Below are 20756 nucleotides of genomic sequence, written 5' to 3'. Positions count from 1 at the left end.
ACCGAAGCGGAAGTACTGTCACAGATATTCGCCATGGGTAGTAAGATGGCGGCGGCCAGCAGGGTCGTTCAGGTAGGTATAAGGGTAAGAAGATACTTAGCTTACAAAGTTTGGAAAAATGGATGAGTCGTCTTATGTCATAACCTTCTGTAAACTAGTGTGACCAGCTAAGCACTAACATAACTTGAGGCTTGAGCCAGTTCTCTGTAAGGGAAGATTAGGGTGGTCACGCTGCTAGAGGTGAAGCGAGGGTTATATAGTAACGAGGGTATGCTATGGGAGAGCGGCATTGTGCCTTCCAGTTTTAAAGGTGAAGACACACGGAGCTACTAGTAGTAGCTACTTGTCACGTCTATAGAAATAGACAGTGCTCATCATTTACCGATAATTGTCTCTGTGTCCCTGTGTAGAGGCATTTCTAGGTATTGTTTAGTAGCTGTTACTAAATAGCTCTGTGCATCCTTCACCTTTAAATTTCATCTCTTAGAATCAGCTGGAATGTTAAGGCTGTTTGCTGTGAGTTAAATTTCTATTACAGCTGGAGGGCAGAAGTTATTGGTATGTGAGATTACAACTGATGTTTTATGCCGTTTTGAATAATCGGGATGAAAGAAAAAAAACTGTAGGAAAAGGTGGCAGCCGTAAAGATAACTGAATGGAAAAAGCATTGATTTTTAGTTATCATCTCCTACAACAGGTTACAGGTTTGTGATAGCTGTTTTTTCACTGCTGATTTAAATTCAGTCTCAATGTATTCATCAACAAATAGTATAAGGTATTCTATATCCTGCTGTATTTCCCCTTTTTAAATTACAAGTATAGCTTTTACAACAGTAAATCAAAAAGCTTTGGCATGCAGTGTTTTACAAGAAAAATATACCCCCAGAATGAATACTTAACCAACAGTTTATATTATGTTAAGTATGTATGTATGTATGTAGATTTTTATTTATAAAGCGCTACTTATGTACGCAGCGCTGTACAGTAGAGTGACCTATTAAAGAATCTCGCCAACCTGGAATATATATCAGTAAATATTACCCTTTTACATCCTTTTACTTGATCCACCATTTAGTGATGGGCTGTGGGCTCCCTTAGAGATCACATGACCAGAAATAATGCAGCTCTAACTAACTGGAAGAATTGTGGAAGCAATAGGCAGAACTCTGTCCATTAATTGAATCCTATGATCCCAGGGGTGACCCTTAATTCTTAAAATGGCAATTTTCCAATTAGGAGTACCCAAAAGCACATACTAAAAAAAAGTATATTTTTATGAAAACTGTTTATTTAGATGAAGCAGAGGATTAAATATGAGCTGATTTATGCAATTTAATTTTATAAAGGTCTACATTGTTTGGGGGGGGTATAGTTTATTTTTAACTGTCTTTGGATGCTTTCCATTAGTTTTACTGGGTGTTGCATGCAGGGCCGCCATCAGGGGGGCACAGCGGGGACAGCTGTCCTGGGCCCGGGCAATTTTTACTTTTAAAGGGGGCCTGGTGGTGCTACAGTTTTCTTAGTCGCTCGGGCCCCCTTTAATAAAATCCGGGCCCTGTCATTGGTCATCTGGATGGTTGCGCCCCATGTGTACATGTGACGTCAGTACGCACGGGGCGCAACCTTATAAAAAGGCCTGTGTCCATTCGCGTGGAGACATAAGTGCAGAGGCGTCGCCCGTGAAGTATCCGAGGATGCCGCTGAAGATGATGGAGGAGCCACCGGAGAAGCCGAAGAGGAGAAGTAAAACCGCTGCAGGTCGCCAATGTGTTAGGGGGGGCTGCGGGGCACACTGACCACCAATGTATTAGGGGGCACTGCTGCTGGGCACCAATGTATTAGGGGGCACTGCTGCTGGGCACCAATGTATTAGGGGGCACTGCTGCTGGGCACCAATGTATTAGGGGGCACTGCTGCTGGGCACCAATGTATTAGGGGGCACTGCTGCTGGGCACCAATGTATTAGGGGGCACTGCTGCTGGGCACCAATGTATTAGGGGGCACTGCTGCTGGGCACCAATGTATTAGGGGCACTGCTGCTGGGCACCAATGTATTAGGGGGCACTGCTGCTGGGCACCAATGTATTAGGGGGCACTGCTGCTGGGCACCAATGTATTAGGGGGCACTGCTGCTGGGCACCAATGTATTAGGGGGCACTGCTGCTGGGCACCAATGTATTAGGGGGCACTGCTGCTGGGCACCAATGTATTAGGGGGCACTGCTGCTGGGCACCAATGTATTAGGGGGCACTGCTGCTGGGCACCAATGTATTAGGGGGCACTGCTGCTGGGCACCAATGTATTAGGGGGCACTGCTGCTGGGCACCAATGTATTAGGGGGCACTGCTGCTGGGCACCAATGTATTAGGGGGCACTGCTGCTGGGCACCAATGTTAGGGGCACTGCTGGGCACCAATGTATTAGGGGGCACTGCTGCTGGGCACCAATGTATTAGGGGGCACTGCTGCTGGGCACCAATGTATTAGGGGGGCACTGCTGCTGGGCACCAATGTATTAGGGGGGCACTGCTGCTGGGCACCAATGTATTAGGGGGGCACTGCTGCTGGGCACCAATGTATTAGGGGGGCACTGCTGCTGGGCACCAATGTATTAGGGGGGCACTGCTGCTGGGCACCAATGTATTAGGGGGGCACTGCTGCTGGGCACCAATGTATTAGGGGGGCACTGCTGCTGGGCACCAATGTATTAGGGGGGCACTGCTGCTGGGCACCAATGTATTAGGGGGGCCCTGGCTACCAATGTTTGTGTGTCCTTTGCACTGGGGGAGGGGCCATTGGGGGCACGGCGTGGGAGGCGGAGGGCCCAGAAAATTTTGTTGTGAGGGGCCCCGTGATTTCTGATGGCGGCCCTGGTTTCATGTAACCTAGCACTTGCATTAAAGTGACAATATAGACCTAAAAACAGGTTTGCATAAAAAGAGCACAATAAATAAAACTTGTGTTGAAAATTAATTCTGTCCATCCATTTACTAATAGACAGAATGCCATTATAAAGAACTAATTGGATTTTTTTTTTCACTTAATGTCTTCTCCCATTATAAACATACTGTTCCTTTAATTTTACAAACACTTTTGTGGTGAAAGGGTATATTCAAAGAGGCATTCTCTTGCTAAATGTACATAATAATAAATTGACATAATTATACAAAGCCTAGAAACTAAATATAATTAAAGCACTAAGAAACCATATACATTATTAATTTATAAATCCCTTTGTGTCCCTTGAGACCTGGAATTACTAGAAAAGCATACACTGTCAAAACTGGGCACTCACTAAACATTAGAATGTAACCTTTATTTTGATACTATTATAAACAAAGCTCTTTATCAGCATTTGCTCGGATGTCAAAACAGAACCATATTTGCCAGCATTGTTTATTTCTATCTTTATGTCTTATTAGCACCTTAGTTTACCTTCACAAATGGTTCCTGCCAGACCTTTGCAGTGGACCAAAAGGCAAATGTGGACTCGTAATGTGGTAGTTGTTCCTCAAACTCCTTGCAAATGCTGATAAGGGACTATTTTTAAAGGGACATATTTTGTAAGAACAAGAATGTTCCTTTGCATTTTACTCTTCTAAATATATAAGGGATGTACTGTTAAATTTTGTATTTATTGCTGCTTTAATTAAAATTTTTAAAAATATCTGTTTCATTTTCTGCTGGCTGCTTTTAGCCAGTTGCTATTAGCATTTTGGACTGCAGGATGTCGGTCAATCAGCAAGGTGGACCTGACAAGGAACGCAGCCAATCTTATCCTGTGTGAATAAAACACTGTGTTTGACTACTGACCTCCTACTCTGCTTCTGGAAAGAACAGTATGAACGTTTTTATGCGTACTTTGGCTACATGTGCCTGCACCCAAGTGTATTCCATTCAGTCGGGTGCAGGCATAGGTAGAAGGCATATGGCGGTATTTTCGGCAAGCGTTTTTTAGCTTGCTGAAAATATATGCCATACGCCTGGTCTGACATTAACCTAAGTAGTTAAGTGATGTGTGATGATGTAAAGGACAATGTACAGATGAACAAAAAATCAACACATCTCCCAAAAGTCAGTACTACTATAGTATGAAACAGTAGATAGGACAGAATTTCATATTGTGCTTGTTTGTTTATTGACTGTTACTCAAAACTAACCCATTTGCACATTATTGCAGGTTGTGAAGCCACATGTGCCAGCGATTAGATTTCCTGATAGAAAGAACAGTCCAAAGCCTAGTGGTGAGTTTGCCAGTTTCTATACACATGGTAGATTTAACAGTTTTGGTTTGTTTGAATAAAAACAGTACTGGTTGCCACAGTTTGCATTTGTGCTTAGAACACCAGTGTATGCTGGTCCGTGTGATTTATTGACTTTTCTATATCATCAGTCCTCTTTGTGCAGCTGCTCAAAATACTGTAATAATTAAAAAAAACAACATACTGTTCTTAAACTTCAGCTTATTCTTCCGCTTCTTAATGTTCTTTTTCTTTTTATTTATTTTTATGTTAGTTTAAAAAAAACAACATACTGTTTTTTTAATTCAGCTTATTCTTCTTTCTTTTTCTTATTCTTAGCGCCCCCCACTTTCTATACTCTACTCCTCCTACAGTTTTAGGGGTACAACACCCAGAGCCTCCACACTCTTTAGTCCTATAGCATAGTCTTTTTGTGGCGCCGCTCCGAACACCCTAATTTTCCATTGTTTTTAGACAGGTATTCAAGCTACACTCCCCACTCATCATTGGGTCACCCCAAATGAAACAGCAACATTTGTTGGATGACCCAAAATGGGAGGAGCCAACAACAGCCAATCAAATTTCACCCATTGACTTTAATGGGAAAATTGAAACTGCTGCTACTCTTAGAGGCTACACTTGCCAAACTTAAATCACAGTCATGGGGTCAGCCTGAATAAAAAATATAATATTTGTTGGATACCCAAAAGTGGGCGGAGCAACAAACAGCCAATCAGATTTTACCTTTTGATTTTCAATGGAGGATATTAAACATGTTGCCATTCTCGCAAAATAATGCCAGGATCCTCAAACTTTGCAGAGTTAGGCACCAGGTAACTGTGGTTCAAAGTTAGAAAAAGTGGGAGGAGCCACCAACAGACAATCAGATTTCACCTATTGAATTTTTTTGGTTTAAATATAAAATGCTGCCATTCATATACTAGTTAGGCAGAGTTAGTCACTGGGTGACAATAAATCAAGGTTCAAAACAGTGGGTGGAGCCACCAACAGCCAATCACATTTCTTTAATTGATTTCAGTGGGGAAATTTTAACTGCTGCCATTCTCATATGTTTAATGCCAGTGTGTCCAAACTTTTTACAGTTAGTCACTGGGGGACTAAGTTTAAAGGTTAGGAAAATGGGTGGAGCCACCAATAGCGAATCTGTTTCAACCCATTAAATTTAATTGGTTTATATTGTTAAACTTTGCAAAGTTAATCACTGGGTGTTTGCTTTTCAAAGTTAGGAAAAGTGGGTGGAGTCACCAATGCTGTCGGTCCCACAATTTTTTGCAGTCACTGGGGGACTGCAGTTCAAAAATTGGAAAAGTGGGTTGGGCCACTAATAGTCAATTAGATTTCATCCATTGAATTTCATTGGCTTAAATATAAAATACTTTCATTCTCACACTATTTATGCCAGGGTGCCCAAACCAGTTTGTCATTGGGGGACTTCAAAGGTTAGAAAAAGTGGGCACAACCACCAATCACATTTCCCCTATTGACTTTTATTGGTTTAAATTTAAACTGCTGCCATTTTTTAACTATTAATCCTAGGGTCCCTAAACTTTGCAGAGTTAGTCACTGGGTAACTGCAGTTCCAGGTTATAAAAAGTGGGCGTAGCCACCAACCGCCAGTTGGATGTCACTCATTGACTTTTAGTGGGGAAATTTAAATTGCTGCCATTCAGACACTATTAAAACCAGGGTCCACAAACTTTGCACAGTGGGTTTTACTATATAACTGTGGTCCAAGGTTAGAAAAACTGTGTGGAGCCAACAACAGCCAATCAGATTTCATTCAGTAATATGTATTACACCATGTTTAATAACTAAAGGGTGGTGTAATGTAATCAAAATAAAAAAATGATGTACTCTCTGTATTATCTTGCATCTATAATTGAAAGTGGACCAGTCACCCAGACATAATAAGCTGTATAATAAAAGTCCTTTTCAAAGTAAACATGAAACCCAGATTATTTTCATTAAATAAAACATCCATACCTGTTATAAATGTATGTATTTCCTTCCCTCCCCTTTGCCTGAGGCATGGAGGTAAGGAAGTCAATTACTTTGACTTTACCTTCAGCACTTCTTAGATATCACTACACTACTCACATTTCTATAATTGTGAAGCCTGGGCATTGTTCCCCCATTGTGGTGCACAATGGGTTAAACAACTTTCTAATAACAGTGTCCACAAAATGGCGCCTGCCTGCTTGCTGTGATTGTTCCATGACAGAAGAAAACAACATTAAAATAATTTTTATAATGTAAGTAATATTTATTTTGCTCAACTAACATGATCTAAATGGATTTGGAATTCTATCTTAGGGTGACGGGCCCCCTTTAAGTTTTTGGCAACTTAAAGGACATGTGAAGCCTACATTTGCCTATAATGTATTTCAGTTAGGCATGTCTCTCCCACCCAATTAGCATTATTTGTACTGCATATATCCCCTCCACTTGCCAGTACCATCACATTTTCCTAAAGCAAATAGCAGCTTTCACCCGGTGGCCATTTTTCCTCTGATACATAATCGGATACATTTAAATCTGCAAACAAAGAACAAAGGCTGAGTGAGTTACAGGAGGAGAAGGAAATCTCAGTGATTAAGGAGATGTTGCAGCCTTACTATTAATCTCTGGACAACAATTGTGGCAGGTATTGAAAGATTTCAAAGGGGCTGTTCACTGATTAAATTTGTGTGTGAGGTTTACATGTCCTTTAAGAACAAGGGGCATAGAGGGATAGCTTTATGGTTGGGTTTAGTGTCTCTATAATAAATACTTTCAGATATGAAAACAAACAACACTGGAAAAAGTTTTGTCACTCTTAACTAAGGCACATTAACACAACTGTATTTAAACAAGAATTTCATCACATCCCTGTAGAACAGAAGTAAGCTTTAAGAGTGTTCATGCTTGCTAGGAGCAAACCTCAGGAGGTGGAATATGATGGAGATGCTTAGGTAACCAGAAAAGAACTGACAACAGCTCTCCTCACCACGCTATAATTGGGATCCAGGGCAAAATTATATGTATTGCGTTAATGGGTTATTGTAGCTGTGTAGGCAGTAAATTTCAATTTCAAGAAGGGGTTACCGACCCTTTAATAATTTGGTAGCACACTATTTGTTAAAAATAACTAAAATAAAGCAATTGCTGTAGCCATAAAATCCACTCCAGTTCTCTTTAACCCTTTTACTGCCAGCTGTTTTGGTCAAAGTGGAACTTGTATTGCCAGACAGTTTTTGAACATTTTGCGCTGTTTCACTTTAGGGGCCTTTCCTCGGGGTGACTTTTAGTTTACCCAGGAAAACAATATATCGATTTTTTCAGAACAACCTAAGCTTTCAAAATATGGTAGAATTTTTGTGTAATTCCAATTCTGTAACAAGATTATAGGCTTCTAAATATCTAAAAAAGCAAAAAAAAAAATCAAATTTTCCATAATATAAACACACATACTAGAAACAAAAATTATTTTATGCACGAATATACAACTGATTTGGAAAGTCCCATGTCTCCTGAATGTGCCAATACCAAATATATATAGTTTTATGGAGATTTGTCACTTGTATAGGTCAAAAACGCCCAGCAGTACACTACCAAATTTCCAAAGCACTGCTCCAGAAAGCTGCATACTTTAGATTTCAAGGACAGAAGGTTTATCCCAGAAAATTGTACATTTTTGGAAAGAACAGATTCTGGGGAATACAGAATAGGCACAACTGTCTGTCTACTCCAAACTATCAAGTCGCAATGCTTTCCTAAAGTTATGGGTTTTTATCAAAATTTGTGATTTTTTTTAAAAATCGCTTCAAAGCTTCCAGTCTATAGTATCTTATCTCCTACAGGTCATAAAGTAACCAAATAAAACACCCTAAATATGAACGCCAGGGGTCCACTGAACAGTTTGATGCCCAATATGTATAGGTTTACCTAAGTATGTGGCATGTAGGGGCCCCAATGTGAACATACCCCCATATGATCAATCATTTCTGTTATTTCAGCTCCAGCAAAATCAACACATTTACATCATTATATGTGGGATAAAGCTAGTAAAAAGTACGCTCACCCCAGAAAATCATATATTTTTGGAAAGTACACATTCCCCCGAATCTAAAATGGGTTCCCATGTCTTTCTATTCCAAAGTACCAAGCCGCACAGCTTTTCTAAATTTAGCAATTTTTATGACATTTCCAAAAATCCCCTCAGCTTCCAGTTTGCAGCATCTCATCTCCCACATAGTGTTAGGTACCAAGATAAAACACCCTAAATTTGAACGCCAGGGGTCCACTGAACAGTTTGATGCCCGATATGTATAGGTTTACCTAAGTATGTGGCATGTAGGGGCCCCAATATGAACATACTCCCATATGATGTATCATTTCAGCTCCTGAAAAAACACATTTACATCCTTTATGTGGGATAATGCTACAAAAAAAGTACACTCACCCCAGAAAGCCATATATTTTTGGAAAGTACACATCCCCCCGAATCTATAATGGGTAAACATTTCTTTTTGCTCCAAAGTACCAAGCTGTAAAGCTTTCCTAAGTTTGCAGATTTATATGACATTTAGAAAATCGCATAAAAATGTTGCAATTTGCCGCATTTATCTCTCACATAGGAACACCTATGGTCTACTGAACAGTTTGATGCCCAATATGCATAGATATACCCAAGTCTGCAGTATGTACTGAACCCAAAATGAAAATAGCGCAAAAGGATTTCTCGCCTGCCAGCTCAGCTTTTGCACACAGAGCCCCCTGTCAGTGTATTATGTGCCGAAACTTCCCCTAACTATACAGAGACCCCCACAAAACCATATATTTTTGGAAAGTTCACATTCTGACAAATCCAACAAGGGTAAAGAGTCCTTTCTACACCAAAGTACCAATCTGCAAAGCTTTCCTAAAGTTATTGGTTTTTATGACATTTCAGAAAATCGCCTAAAAATGTTGCAATTTGCCGCATTTATCTCACACAATTTCTTGCGTACAAAGGCAAATCACCCAAAATAGGAACACCTAAGGTCTACTGAACAGTTTGATGCCCAATATGCATAGATATACCAAAGTCTGCGGTATGTACTGACCCCAAAATGAAAATAGCGCATATGGATTTCTCGCCTGCCAACTCAGCTTTTGCACACAGAGCCCCCTTTCAGTGTATTATGTGCCGAAACTTCCCCTAACTATACAGAAACCCCCACAAAACCATATTTCTTCTTCGTCCCTTCCATGTCCGTACGCATGGGCAGTATTGCCCCCACAGCTAGGAGGTAGGACCTATATACCAAAGCCAATCAAAATTAGCCCTTACCTATAAGACCATGTGACTTCCTCCTCACCTCAGTTATTTTTTGTCCTATTGAACAGGAGGTAGGATCTCCCTCCTCACCATTTTGTGATTTCACAGTTTGATTTTTCTTTTGTTTTTGTCATTTTATTTATTTTAGTTTTTACTTCTGTGTATACATAGAGGGATGATTCCCAGGTAATGGAGAAGATTTTACCTGATGCCCCAATAAGTAAAGTAATCAAACTTTCACCTATTGGGAAGAAATGCAGGTGTGGGCATACCCATGGTCCTAGCCTTGTGCTAAAATAGCCCCCCTGCTCTATTCCCATGTATGCACAGTATGCGAACAGCTGCTTAGTGGGAAAGTATACAGGCGTGGGTATTTCCACATTCCTGCCTGCGATCAATTGAGTCTCCTTTTTCCTATGGTGTTTTGAGCCTTTGAAGACTGATATCGGACTAAGGGGCCATGGGTATGGATATGGGCTAGTGATAACTAAGCCTGAATCTGGTGAGTATGAATCTTCAGTCTCCACTGTGTGTTTGAAATGCTCAGTGCACTGAGAAGCCTGCATACTAATGAGCTAATTATGTCCCTCAGCTGAATGCTGTCTGGGTTTTTGTGGGAGTTGCCATTGTGCTGACTACTCACTGCTATCTGGTAAGGTGTAAGTGCTCCTTTAGGGCACTTTGCTATTGATATCTTTAGTGTTTTTACTGTAAGCCTTAAGGTGGCCATACACGCACCGATATTATCGTACGAAACCTCGTTTCGTACGATAATCGGTGCGTGTATGGCATGTCAGCGAGTCGACCGATATCGCAGGAAGCTGCCGATATCGGACGACTCGCCGATCGGACAAGTTTGAAAATTTTGATCGGGCGCCATAGAAGGCGCCTGACCAAAATTCTCCCTTCAGAGCTGAATCGGCAGAAGGAGGTAGAAATCCTATTGTTTCTACCTCCTTACCTGCCGATTCAGCCCTGAATGGTGTGTGGCGGATCTTACGATGTTTCGTGCGACCGATGGTCGTACGAAACATCGTCGGATCGCCACGTGTATGGCCACCTTTAGTCCTCTGTGCAGACACAGCAGGTATGGGTGCAGGTATGGGTGCTCATTTACTCCAGGTGCTTCCAAGACTGTTCTAGGAGTTGCACTGCTGTAGCAGTATGGTATCTCCTTTTTTTACGGGGAGTCTGCACCTTATAACCAACCTTTCTCCAGGGTTCTGACTGGAGTTTGCATTTTGCCTACAAGCCTATTTTATCCTGTAAGGTGTTTGTGGGCTTCTAGGCCTCCTTGCTATTGCTGTTTCATATTGTTAGCCTTTCCTGGTGAGTCGAGTCTGCCATGCAAACTCTGCAGGTATTGGGGCTCATTATTACACTGGGTACATCCAGACTGGCTGGGAGTTGCACTGCTGTAGCAGTATGGTATCTCCTTTTCTCTCAGGGAGTCTGAACCTTATAACTAAACTTTCTCCACGGATCTGACTGGAGTTTGCCTACAAGCCAATTTTATCCTGTAAGGTGTTTGTATGCTTCTAGGCCTCCTTGCTATTGCTGTTTCATATTGTGAGCTTTTCTTTGTGAGTCTACCATGCGGACTCTGCAGGTATTGGGAGCTCATTATTACACCGGGTACATCCAGACTGGCTGGGAGTTGCTGCTGTAGCAGTATAGTGTCTCCTTTTCTCGCAGGGAGTCTGCACCTTTTAACCAGTCTTTCTCCAGGGTTCTGACTGGAGTTTGCCTTTTACCTACAAGCCAGTGTTATCTTGTTAGGTGCTTGTATGCTTCTTGGGCTCCTTGTTATTGCTATTTCATATATGTAGAATTCCTTGTGAGTCAAATCTACTGTGCAGACACAGCAGGTATAGCAGCTCTTATTTCATCAGGGGCTTCCTGGTTTAACTGGGGTTTCTGCTGTGGTAGTGTTGTACCTTTTCCTGCTTATTTTATTTCTGCAGGCCCTGGTTGGGTCTTTGGCTTAAAAGGCAGTTTTTTCCTACCAGGTATGAACAGAGTTGTAGTTCAACAACTCCTTTTTCTTTCTGGTGTGTTTACAGGTCTATTTCTGTCTGCTAGCATGATAGGAGCCAACATTACTAATGTTTGATTGCTATGTGACTGTCATTTTGCATGACTGCCGGCTTGTGCTATGACCTTTGCTTACGTGCCTGTTGGTCGTTGTCCTGGTTATGGCCTTTGGTCAGCGTGACCACTGTTCTTGGTCCCTGTTAGCCAGTTTTTTGCTATGTCTCTGGCTTGCATGACTGATGTTCCTTGTTTTGGGCTTTGCCTTGTGTGCCTGTTGACCCTGGCCGTGATTATGGTTTTTGGTTTGCTTGGCCGTTGGTTCTGTCTATGGCCTTTGCCTTACTTGGCTGCAGTTCCTGCTTATGGCCTCCGGCTCATCTGTCTAGTGCCTCTGACCCCTGGCATCAGACTTTCTGCTATAGTCTTGACTTGCTTGGCTGCTGGTCCTTTTCATGGACTTTGCCTTGTGTGTCTGTTGGCCCTGATTATGGTCTTTGGCTTGCTTGGCTGTTGGTTCTGTCTATGGCCTTGGCCTAACTTGGCTGCAGTTTCTGCTTATGGCCTCGAGCTCATCTGTCTACTGCCTCTGACCCCTGGCATCAGACTTTCTGCTATAGCCTTGGCTTGCTTGGCTGCCGGTCCTTGTCATGGACTTTGCCTTGTGTGCCTGTTGGCCCAGATTATGGTCTTTGGCTTGCTTGGCTGTTGGGTCTGTTTATGGCTTTTGTTGCCCTTGGCTGTGGTTCTGGGTTATGGCCTTTGGCTTGCTTTGCTACTGCCTCTCACCCCTGGCAGCAGAATTTTTGCTATAGGCTTGCCTGCTGGTCCTTGTTTTGGACTCTGGCTTGCTTGCCTGCTGGTCCTTGTTGGCTTGAGTGGCCACTGGTCCTTGGTTTGGCCGTTTTCTTTGCTTGGTCGCTGGCCCTGGTTCTGGCCTTGACTCACTTGGCTGCTTCTTCCATTCTGGCTTTTAGCTCACTTGGCCGCTGGTTCTGTCTTCTGGTTTGCTTAGCCATTTTTTCCCAGTTCTGTCCTTTGGCTTGCTCGGCAGTGGGATCTGCTTTTGGCTTGCTTGCCCATTGGTTCCAGTTTTGACCTTTGGCTCGCTTGGACATTAGTTTAGTCTTTGACTTGCTTGTCCATTGGTTCAGACCTTTGGCTCTGGTTTCAGCCTTTTGGCTCTGTTTTGGGCCTTAGTTTGCTTGGCCATTGACTCTGGTTTTGGCCATTGGCTCTAGTTTTGACCTTTTGGCTCACTTACCCATTAGTTTTGGCCTTTGGCTTGTGTGACCGTTGGCCCGGTTCTGGTCTTTGGCTTGCTTGGCCGCTTGGCTCTGGTTCTGGCCTTTGGCTTGCTTGGCCGCTTGGCTCTGGCCTTTGGCTTGCTTGGCTCTGGCCTTTGGCTTGCTTGGCTCTGGCCTTTGGCTTGCTTGGCTCTGGCCTTTGGCTTGCTTGGCTCTGGCCTTTGGCTTGCTTGGCTCTGGCCTTTGGCTTGCTTGGCCTTTTGGCTCTGTTTTTGGCCTTCAGCTTGCTTGGCCATTGGCTCAGGTTTTGGCCATTGGCTCCAGTTTTGACTTTTTGGCTTGCTTGCCCATTGGTTTTGGCCTTTGGCTTGCTTGGCTGTTGGCTCTGTTTCTGGCCTTTGGCTTGCTTGGCCATTGGCTCTAGTTCTGGCCTTTGGCTTGCTTGGTGATTGACCCCAGTTTTGGCCTTTGGTCCTGGTTTGTGGCTCATTTGACCCCGGTTTTAGCCTTGGTTTACTTGCCAACTTGCCCTGTTTTCTGTCCGTTGGCTCTCAGGGAGACTGGCCCTGGTTAGGTACTTAGGCTCATAGGATGCTGGCAATTGTTTATGAGGCTGCCAGTTTTGGTGTGCTCCTTGGCGCAGGGGGCTGCTGGCCTTGGCTTAGTCCTTGGCGTATATGGTTGCCAGTCATGCTGAGGTCCTTGGTACAGGCATGTGGTTGGCTGCCTTTGATATGGTCTTTGGTTCATGTCATGGTGTGCCTTGGCGCTTGTGGCTGTCTACCTTAGCTGCTTTCTTGGCATGTGTGGGTGCTTGTTTTTCACCTTGTATTCCACTCCTTACTAGCAGTGGCTAGTTTGGGGAGTGGTTTCTTTGCAGTTACAGTATCTGAACAGTCCATCAGTAGTTGCAGAGTCATGTATTGCAAGCACAGCGTTAGCTTTTTGCTATTGCTTGTGTGCTAGCTGTCTTTCACTCTGGGCTCTTGCATGCAGGGATGGCAGCTGGCGTGTTCTCCAGTGCTTTGCTTGACATGTCCACCGCTGCTTTCTGGCAGGGTGTTGGTTTGTCCGCTGGTTGTTTAGCATGCATAGTATATGGCGCTTCTGACTTTCATGCAGGGTGGCTAGATGGTACATTGGGTATGGGCTGGCTGTGCACCAGTCATTCCATGCATGATTTCCAGTTGATTCCAGTCATGTTATACTGGTTAGCTGAACTTCCATCTGCAGGTCGTGTACAGTTCCTAAACCTGGCCCTAACATTGCTGGTTAGGTAGCCTCTCAAGGTTGGTAGCTACAGTGAGTGGTAGGAAGTTGGGTTTCAGCCTGTCATGCTCTGTTACAGGCTGGAGTCCCTAGCTTGTTTGTGCCATAGGGGGGCTTGATGGCTAGTGTGCCCTTTCACTGTTCATTGCTTCAGATCTGTGCTTGGATTATTTTTCTAGGGCCCCAGGTTAGTGCTAAGGATCGGGGGCATAGAGGCAGCTCCAGTGGATAATGCATCAGAGTTGTGGTTAACTGGTCGGTTGCTGCGGGGCTGGTAACACCAGCTAGCTGCCCAGTGTCAGAGTTATGATTGTGACCATTTTCTTCTTGTTGGCAGAGGATCCTTCCGAGCCGGGCTTGGATGTTTATGGCAACCGTAGTGTGGAAATCCCTCTGGTCCCTGAGAGGATTCTTGTAGCCGGGAATGGTCAGTTTTTTCTTGTGATGCTTGATTTGTTTTTAGCATCTGTTGATATTATTGTTCCCACCCCTTATATTTTAGGGGCATGGCTTGGTACATCCCATGCGTACTGACATGGAAGGGACGAAGAAGAAAATGAGAATTTCACTTACCTCTTATCGTAAATTCCATTTCTTCTAGTCCCGACATGTCAGTACGGGGTTTCCCATCCCAATTATTTGCTGCTTGTATTGCTTGGCAAATGTATAACTGTGGTGAGGAGGAAGTCACATGGTCTTCTAGGTAAGGGCTAATTTTGATTGGCTTTGGTATATAGGTCCTACCTCCTAGCTGTGGGGGCAATACTGCCCATGCGTACTGACATGTTGGGACTAGAAGAAATGGAATTTACGATAAGAGGTAAGTGAAATTCTCATTATTTTTGCAAAGTACACATTCTGATGAATTCAAAATAGGCAAAGTTATTTTTGTACACCAAAGTTACACCTGGCAAAGCTACGCTAAAAACAGATTAGGAACACTTATACAGGGATAAAATGCGATAAAACCACAAATTGTGCAAATCAGTGAAACAACAAAATAAGTCACATGACAGTGTAATTAGTGGTCAGAATATCTAATCCAATAGTCACGCTGTCAAAATAAACAGTTTTTAGCTAAAAGAAACTAAAAACAAAGTGGTAAAATGAAAAAAAACAAACAAAAAAAAAACCAAAGTGTTTGTGTATACATGTGTTTACATGTGTAAAAGTTGTGTGATAGTGTGTAAGTGTGTATATGAGTGTAAATAAGTGTATAAAAGTGAAAAATGGGAAAAAAAAAAAACTGCTAAAATGTGTGCTGTAAGTGTGTGTAAATGTATGTAAGTGTGTGTGTGTGTGTGTAAGTGTTTAAATGCAAAAAAAACCAAACACCTTACCTGTCTGCAGCACCCGATCGCCTCCTCCTCCAGTGGGCCGGCGCTAGGGGGGGAAGTAGGAAGCAGGAATCACGTCTGCTGCTTCCTGGAGGGTCCTGCGACACGATCGCTTTGCAGGACCCTCATGACAGCCCCCCTGGCACGTTGCCCAGGGGGGCTGTCATCGATAGAAACTCTCTGCAGCAGCCTTTAAATGCCAACGATGTATGGGACACGTCGTTGGCATTTAAGCCCTTTTACTGCCACGACGTATCCCATACGTCGTTGGCAGTAAAAGAGTTAAAGGAAGGCTTCTTTTTTTTTTAAATATTTGTACACAAATGTTTAATGATCTGAATTGCTGCCCACTTCAGTACAGTACTGGGTCCCTGGGTCCTTTTTTAAGTGTGCTACGAGTCATTGTCCTGCTGGAAGACGCATAATCTGCGATGGACACCAAGCTTTCTGAAGCTAGGTTCAATAATCTAAAGTTCTACTAGCCAGGAAATTGAGAGAACAGACTGCCCGCACCGCGTCTATAGATAAGGCCAATAGTGATAGAACATTCTCCCCTAAGGAGATTGCAGGGGCCTTTCAGAAATACTACACCAGACTTTACAACCTGTAGCCCAGGCACAAGAATCCAAGATTACACACCACCCTCATGCAACACAATATAGACAAGTTAAATAAATTAATATCGGAGGATGACGTTATCCCAGATGGATACACATATGCATATTAAAAAAATTTCTCTAATCTTCTAACCCCACACTTAGTAAAACTCTTCAACTCCTTTATGACCGATAATACAATCCCACATACAATCCTCACATTATTACATAAAGAAGGCAAGGACCCAAACTTATATGGTAGTTACAGACTAATTGCCCTCCTAAATTCAGATCTTAAATGTTCACTAAACTTCTAGCTAACAGACTAGGTCCACTTATGCCCCAACTCATCAAACCAAAAAGATCAAATGAGTTTCATTTATGGCAGACAGGCAGGGGATAACACCCGCAGGTCCATAGATCTTATTGATGCCTTAAATAAAACCCAGACCCCCGCTCTATTACTTGGCTTAGATGCCGAAAAGGCAATTGCCTCAATTGGGATTATATGTTCGAACTCCTTAAACAAATTGGCATTAAAGGGACTTTCCTCAGAGCTATTCAGCATATATACTCTAACCCAGGGGTGGGCAGACTTCTGCATTCCACAATCTTCTAGTATGATACACCTGTAAAACTTAGCCATATATTCCCAGGTAGCTCCCCACTATGGTGGAGAAATTGTGGCGAACGGGGAACTCTTCAGCATATAATGTGGCACTGCACGATCTTATCATTGTAGAAGGAAATAGGGGGCCTGCTATGCCGTATTATGTTCAAAGACACTCGGCTAGATATCTACACTGCTCTAGTGGGTAGGCCAATTCCAGACAATACAGCTGTGGAGCAGAGGCTCACAGACTTTATTCTAACAGCTACTACACTTGCGATTACCAAAAAGTGAAAGAATCATCTACCCCCCAAACTTGGGGATATGCTCTCGAGGGTGAGAGATATGAGGGAGATGGAGTACATGACGGCCAATATCCACGACCGACACAAACAATGGGAGAAGGTCTGGTCTAGATGGGCTTACTATATAGCCAGCACTAGGACATAGAAAAGATATAACCTACATAGGATTAACCCTTTATCTGACCTATAATCATGATACATCACCCCCCCCCCCCCCAAGGGACCCAAATCTTTCCCCTCCTTTTTTTTTTTTGCTTTCTACCATTACTGGCAATTGCAACTGTTAATTCTAAATTCTATTGTCAACCCAAGAAAATCTAGTTAATCAGATTAATGATGAATGTTGATAAACAGGCTTGCCCTGTACCTTGAGATATGGTCAACTTGGTTTAACTACTAAATTGTATTATTACATTATTATTGACCCTTTGAATACCCTTTCACCCTTTGAATTATTGACACATTTCAAATAGTTCTTTGCAGTTTTCGTCTCTGCAGACATTGTGTATAGTGGACAGAGGCATATTAGGGTCTCTGGACATTTCTCATGCTTTTCTTTTACCTCTTAGAAAGTTTTCTGCTTTTTTTGTTTTTTTTTTTTATTTGTCAATGCCCGGTGTGGCACACACAGACAATGTTCTTCTTTTGCTAGCATCTTCAGTTCTTTAAGGTGCTTTTACATAGAAATAAACACAAATACCCTTAGTTGTAAATTCTAAATTCATTTTGTCCTGATTATTTTAGGATGCCTATAAGGAATAAGATAAGCTTTAACAATTGTTTTACAGCTTTTTTTTTATATGGTGCTCTGCTGCAAACACTAAAAATATTTTGACAAAACTGGTACATTGTTTAAAATAGCTCAAAAGTTCCAATATATAATGCACAACTGCAAAAAACTAATTTTATGAAAACTAATTTTTATGTTTAGGTTTGTTTAAAACAGATAACTTAATTAAAATAAACTTTATTTTTCAGTACAAGAAGCTTTAAAGTCCATGATCTACCCCTTTAGTGCTCCCTCAGTTATACCACATCAAGGTACAGCTGGTAACCCTTCGCCAGGTGCTCAGAATACCCCATCTGTACACAGAGTTCTAAGTAAACTAGACACAACGGATTTAATAAAACCACTGCCTCAGAAATACAGAAGAAAGATAGTGAGCAATGAAGAAATGGAATATATTCAAGTAAGCAAAATTAAGCTAGGTGTCTTGTATTCATTTTTGAAATGCGTGCCTTACTTTCAGTTCATGACATGGTCAGTACCTACTTTATGAAGTTTTTACATTGTTGAGTAACACAGTTTGGGTTTGTTTTGTTTTATCACCCTTCATTCATATGTGAAAGAAGTTTATTATGTCATATTAAGACATACACTTAAATCCATATGCCTTCCCTTTGCATAGCACAAAACCCCCCAGCACATAATTACACACCTTAGGGACCTCAGAACAAAACAAACCCCTGCCAGGTTCACCTCCCACAGTCAGCATAGGGCAGGCTGAGTATGGCACACACAGGCAGCATAGGGCAGGCAGTACATACAGTGACACAATGCTGTCAATGCTCCTACAGCCTGTCTGAGGTGTGAACAATGTGGGCGCTTACAGTCTGAGCCTGAGTTGAGAACAATGCAGGGACTAAAAGGTGTGAACAGGGGATCACGGGTATAAGCAATACAGGGATTTACAGCCTGAATCTGAGGTGTGAACAATGAAGGAGGCCAGTTAATCTTGGTACTGATACCATTTAAAGTTTAAACAAAGTCACAGCAGCCAGACAGGTGCTTTGTACCTTGTCCCCTGCCAGGATGCATAAAGAGAAGAACTGGTTTGCAGCTGGATTTCAGCATATAAAAGTGGTATTTATTCATACTTTTTAAAGGAACAGATTACAGTGAGGGGTTTCTGTGTTGTGTGAGGCTCTTTAACAAATTTTGGTTCAGAAGTCAGCGTTCCCCTTTCAAAAGGTCTCATTTTAACACCATATGTATGTGATCATATAACTGCTTTGGAGAGATAATTTCCTAACTGCACAACTGCGGTGCTATAGAAAGACTTGGAAACATAAAAAAATAGACCATTGATAAAAATCTAAAAATATATGTTTCCAAGTCTTTCTATATCACCGCAGTTGTGCAGTTAGGAAATAAAAATAAAAAATAAATAAAACATAAAAAAATAGACCATTGATAAAAATCTAAAAATATATGTTTTATTTATTTTTTGCAAAAACTCTATATCCTACATTTTGAACAACTTTATTCTGATTACAAAAAAAAATATTTCTATGAACACATTTCACTTGTTTGTTTCAGCGTGGGGGTCCTGAATAAGTCATCCTGGGCAGGATTCAAAGTTTGAAGATTCCTGAGCAAGATTCAAAGTTTGCAACTGCATCATGCCAAGACTCTAAGTTTTATAAATATTTAACAATGAACAATTGTAAAGTAGTAGTTGTAATATATAACAATGGTAGTTCCTTACACAAGTTGGAAGCCAATAACCTCTGTAGTTTCTTATATCTCTGAAAAGGCTTTTTTTTTCTTTAAGAAGTAACTGTAACAAACGTATTTGCATTTTGTAAAGCTTAAAAAAATATTAAATGAATTTGACTATTTGTCTTAATTTAGTCCAGAAATGTTTACTACATTGGGTATTTACCAAATGATCAGGCAAAAAGAGTAATACAGTGCATAGGCATAACACAATTGAAGTTTGTGTTCTTTTTATTCTTTTTTAATACCAATGAATATTATTTTAATAACAATGAATATTATTAATCAGTATATAATCCACAATATATATTGCTTGATTATTAACTTGATTATTAGAATAAATATCAGTTAAAAGGCAACCCAGAAATACAGTAGGCAACAAACAAAGCTATTTTCACACATAGTAGTCTGCGATTAAATTGTGGCAAGATTCCATATAAGCATTATAGGGAGAGTCAACCTAAAATGTCAACACGGGTATATTTGTTTTTTGCCTTGCTATGAACTAAATTGGTACAGAAGAACAGGAACAGCACCTCTTGTCTTTGTAGATTAAAATGCCTTTATTGCAAAATTTTTGGGGGCAAACAATAGCAGCAACGTTTCAGGTCACAAAAGACCTTTTATCAAGCTAATTGGCAATTACACACAGCACCTTTTATCCCCTGTGCACCCTCTAGTGGAGATGTTCCTATATTACAACAATGTATAAAACAGCAGTGTAGCTAAGTAGACACTCATGTGTTACAATTAAGTGATCAATGTGTATCTTTAAGTGTTAGTTGAACTGCTGTTCCTGTTCTTCTGTACCAGGATATGCCGATGGAAAGTGGCCATTGGGGAACCTTCACTACTTCTAACTAATCACAAGGCTTGGTGCTGACTACTACTCTCCAAATTATGAACTAAATTGGTATACAACTGCTTCATTTGGACATGTTATTTTAGCTAGTTTTGCCCTTCAGAATTACATTATTCTTTGTTTGTATTCTTTTGGATTTCCTGCAATGGTGGCAAGATATTATATTATAGATGAGGACATCTATGTTACCCTTGGAAGCCTCTGGACTCTCACCGTGCAAGGGCACTACCTAAGAATTCCATCTCCCAAAATGTATTACTATTTATATCAGCACATTTTGCTCACTCAATGAAAGACAGCAGAATAAACATGATTCTCGGCAGTTAATTTAGCAGGTCAGTTTTATCAGCATCTTGTTTTATCATTTAGAAGAAACAAATCATAGTGATGAGTTCAGATATGCCAGCATTATTTGTATCACTAGCTGGCAGACCAATGC

The 20756-nt window shown here is 41.6% G+C and overlaps 1 protein-coding gene across 2 annotated transcripts; it reads left to right on the top strand.

The window, feature by feature from the left end:
• Positions 1-7: 7 nt before the first annotated feature.
• Positions 8-19585, top strand: mrps36 (mitochondrial ribosomal protein S36). 2 transcript variants are annotated; one of them, XM_012962955.3, is made up of 4 exons: positions 8-84; positions 4180-4243; positions 17934-18145; positions 19276-19585. In XM_012962955.3, the coding sequence occupies exons 1-4, from the start codon at positions 34-36 to the stop codon at positions 19291-19293; spliced, it is 345 nt and encodes a 114-aa protein (XP_012818409.1). In that variant the 5' UTR covers positions 8-33; the 3' UTR covers positions 19294-19585. The 2 variants fall into 2 exon arrangements, with proteins under 2 accessions (XP_012818409.1, NP_001015969.1); NM_001015969.2 differs by having other exon boundaries at positions 20-72.
• The last annotated feature ends 1171 nt before the right edge of the window (positions 19586-20756 follow it).

This window comes from Xenopus tropicalis, chromosome 5 (genome assembly GCF_000004195.4).
Source record: "Xenopus tropicalis strain Nigerian chromosome 5, UCB_Xtro_10.0, whole genome shotgun sequence".
NCBI classification, from domain to species: domain Eukaryota; kingdom Metazoa; phylum Chordata; class Amphibia; order Anura; family Pipidae; genus Xenopus; species Xenopus tropicalis.
This window is presented reverse-complemented; position numbering and strand designations above follow the sequence as displayed.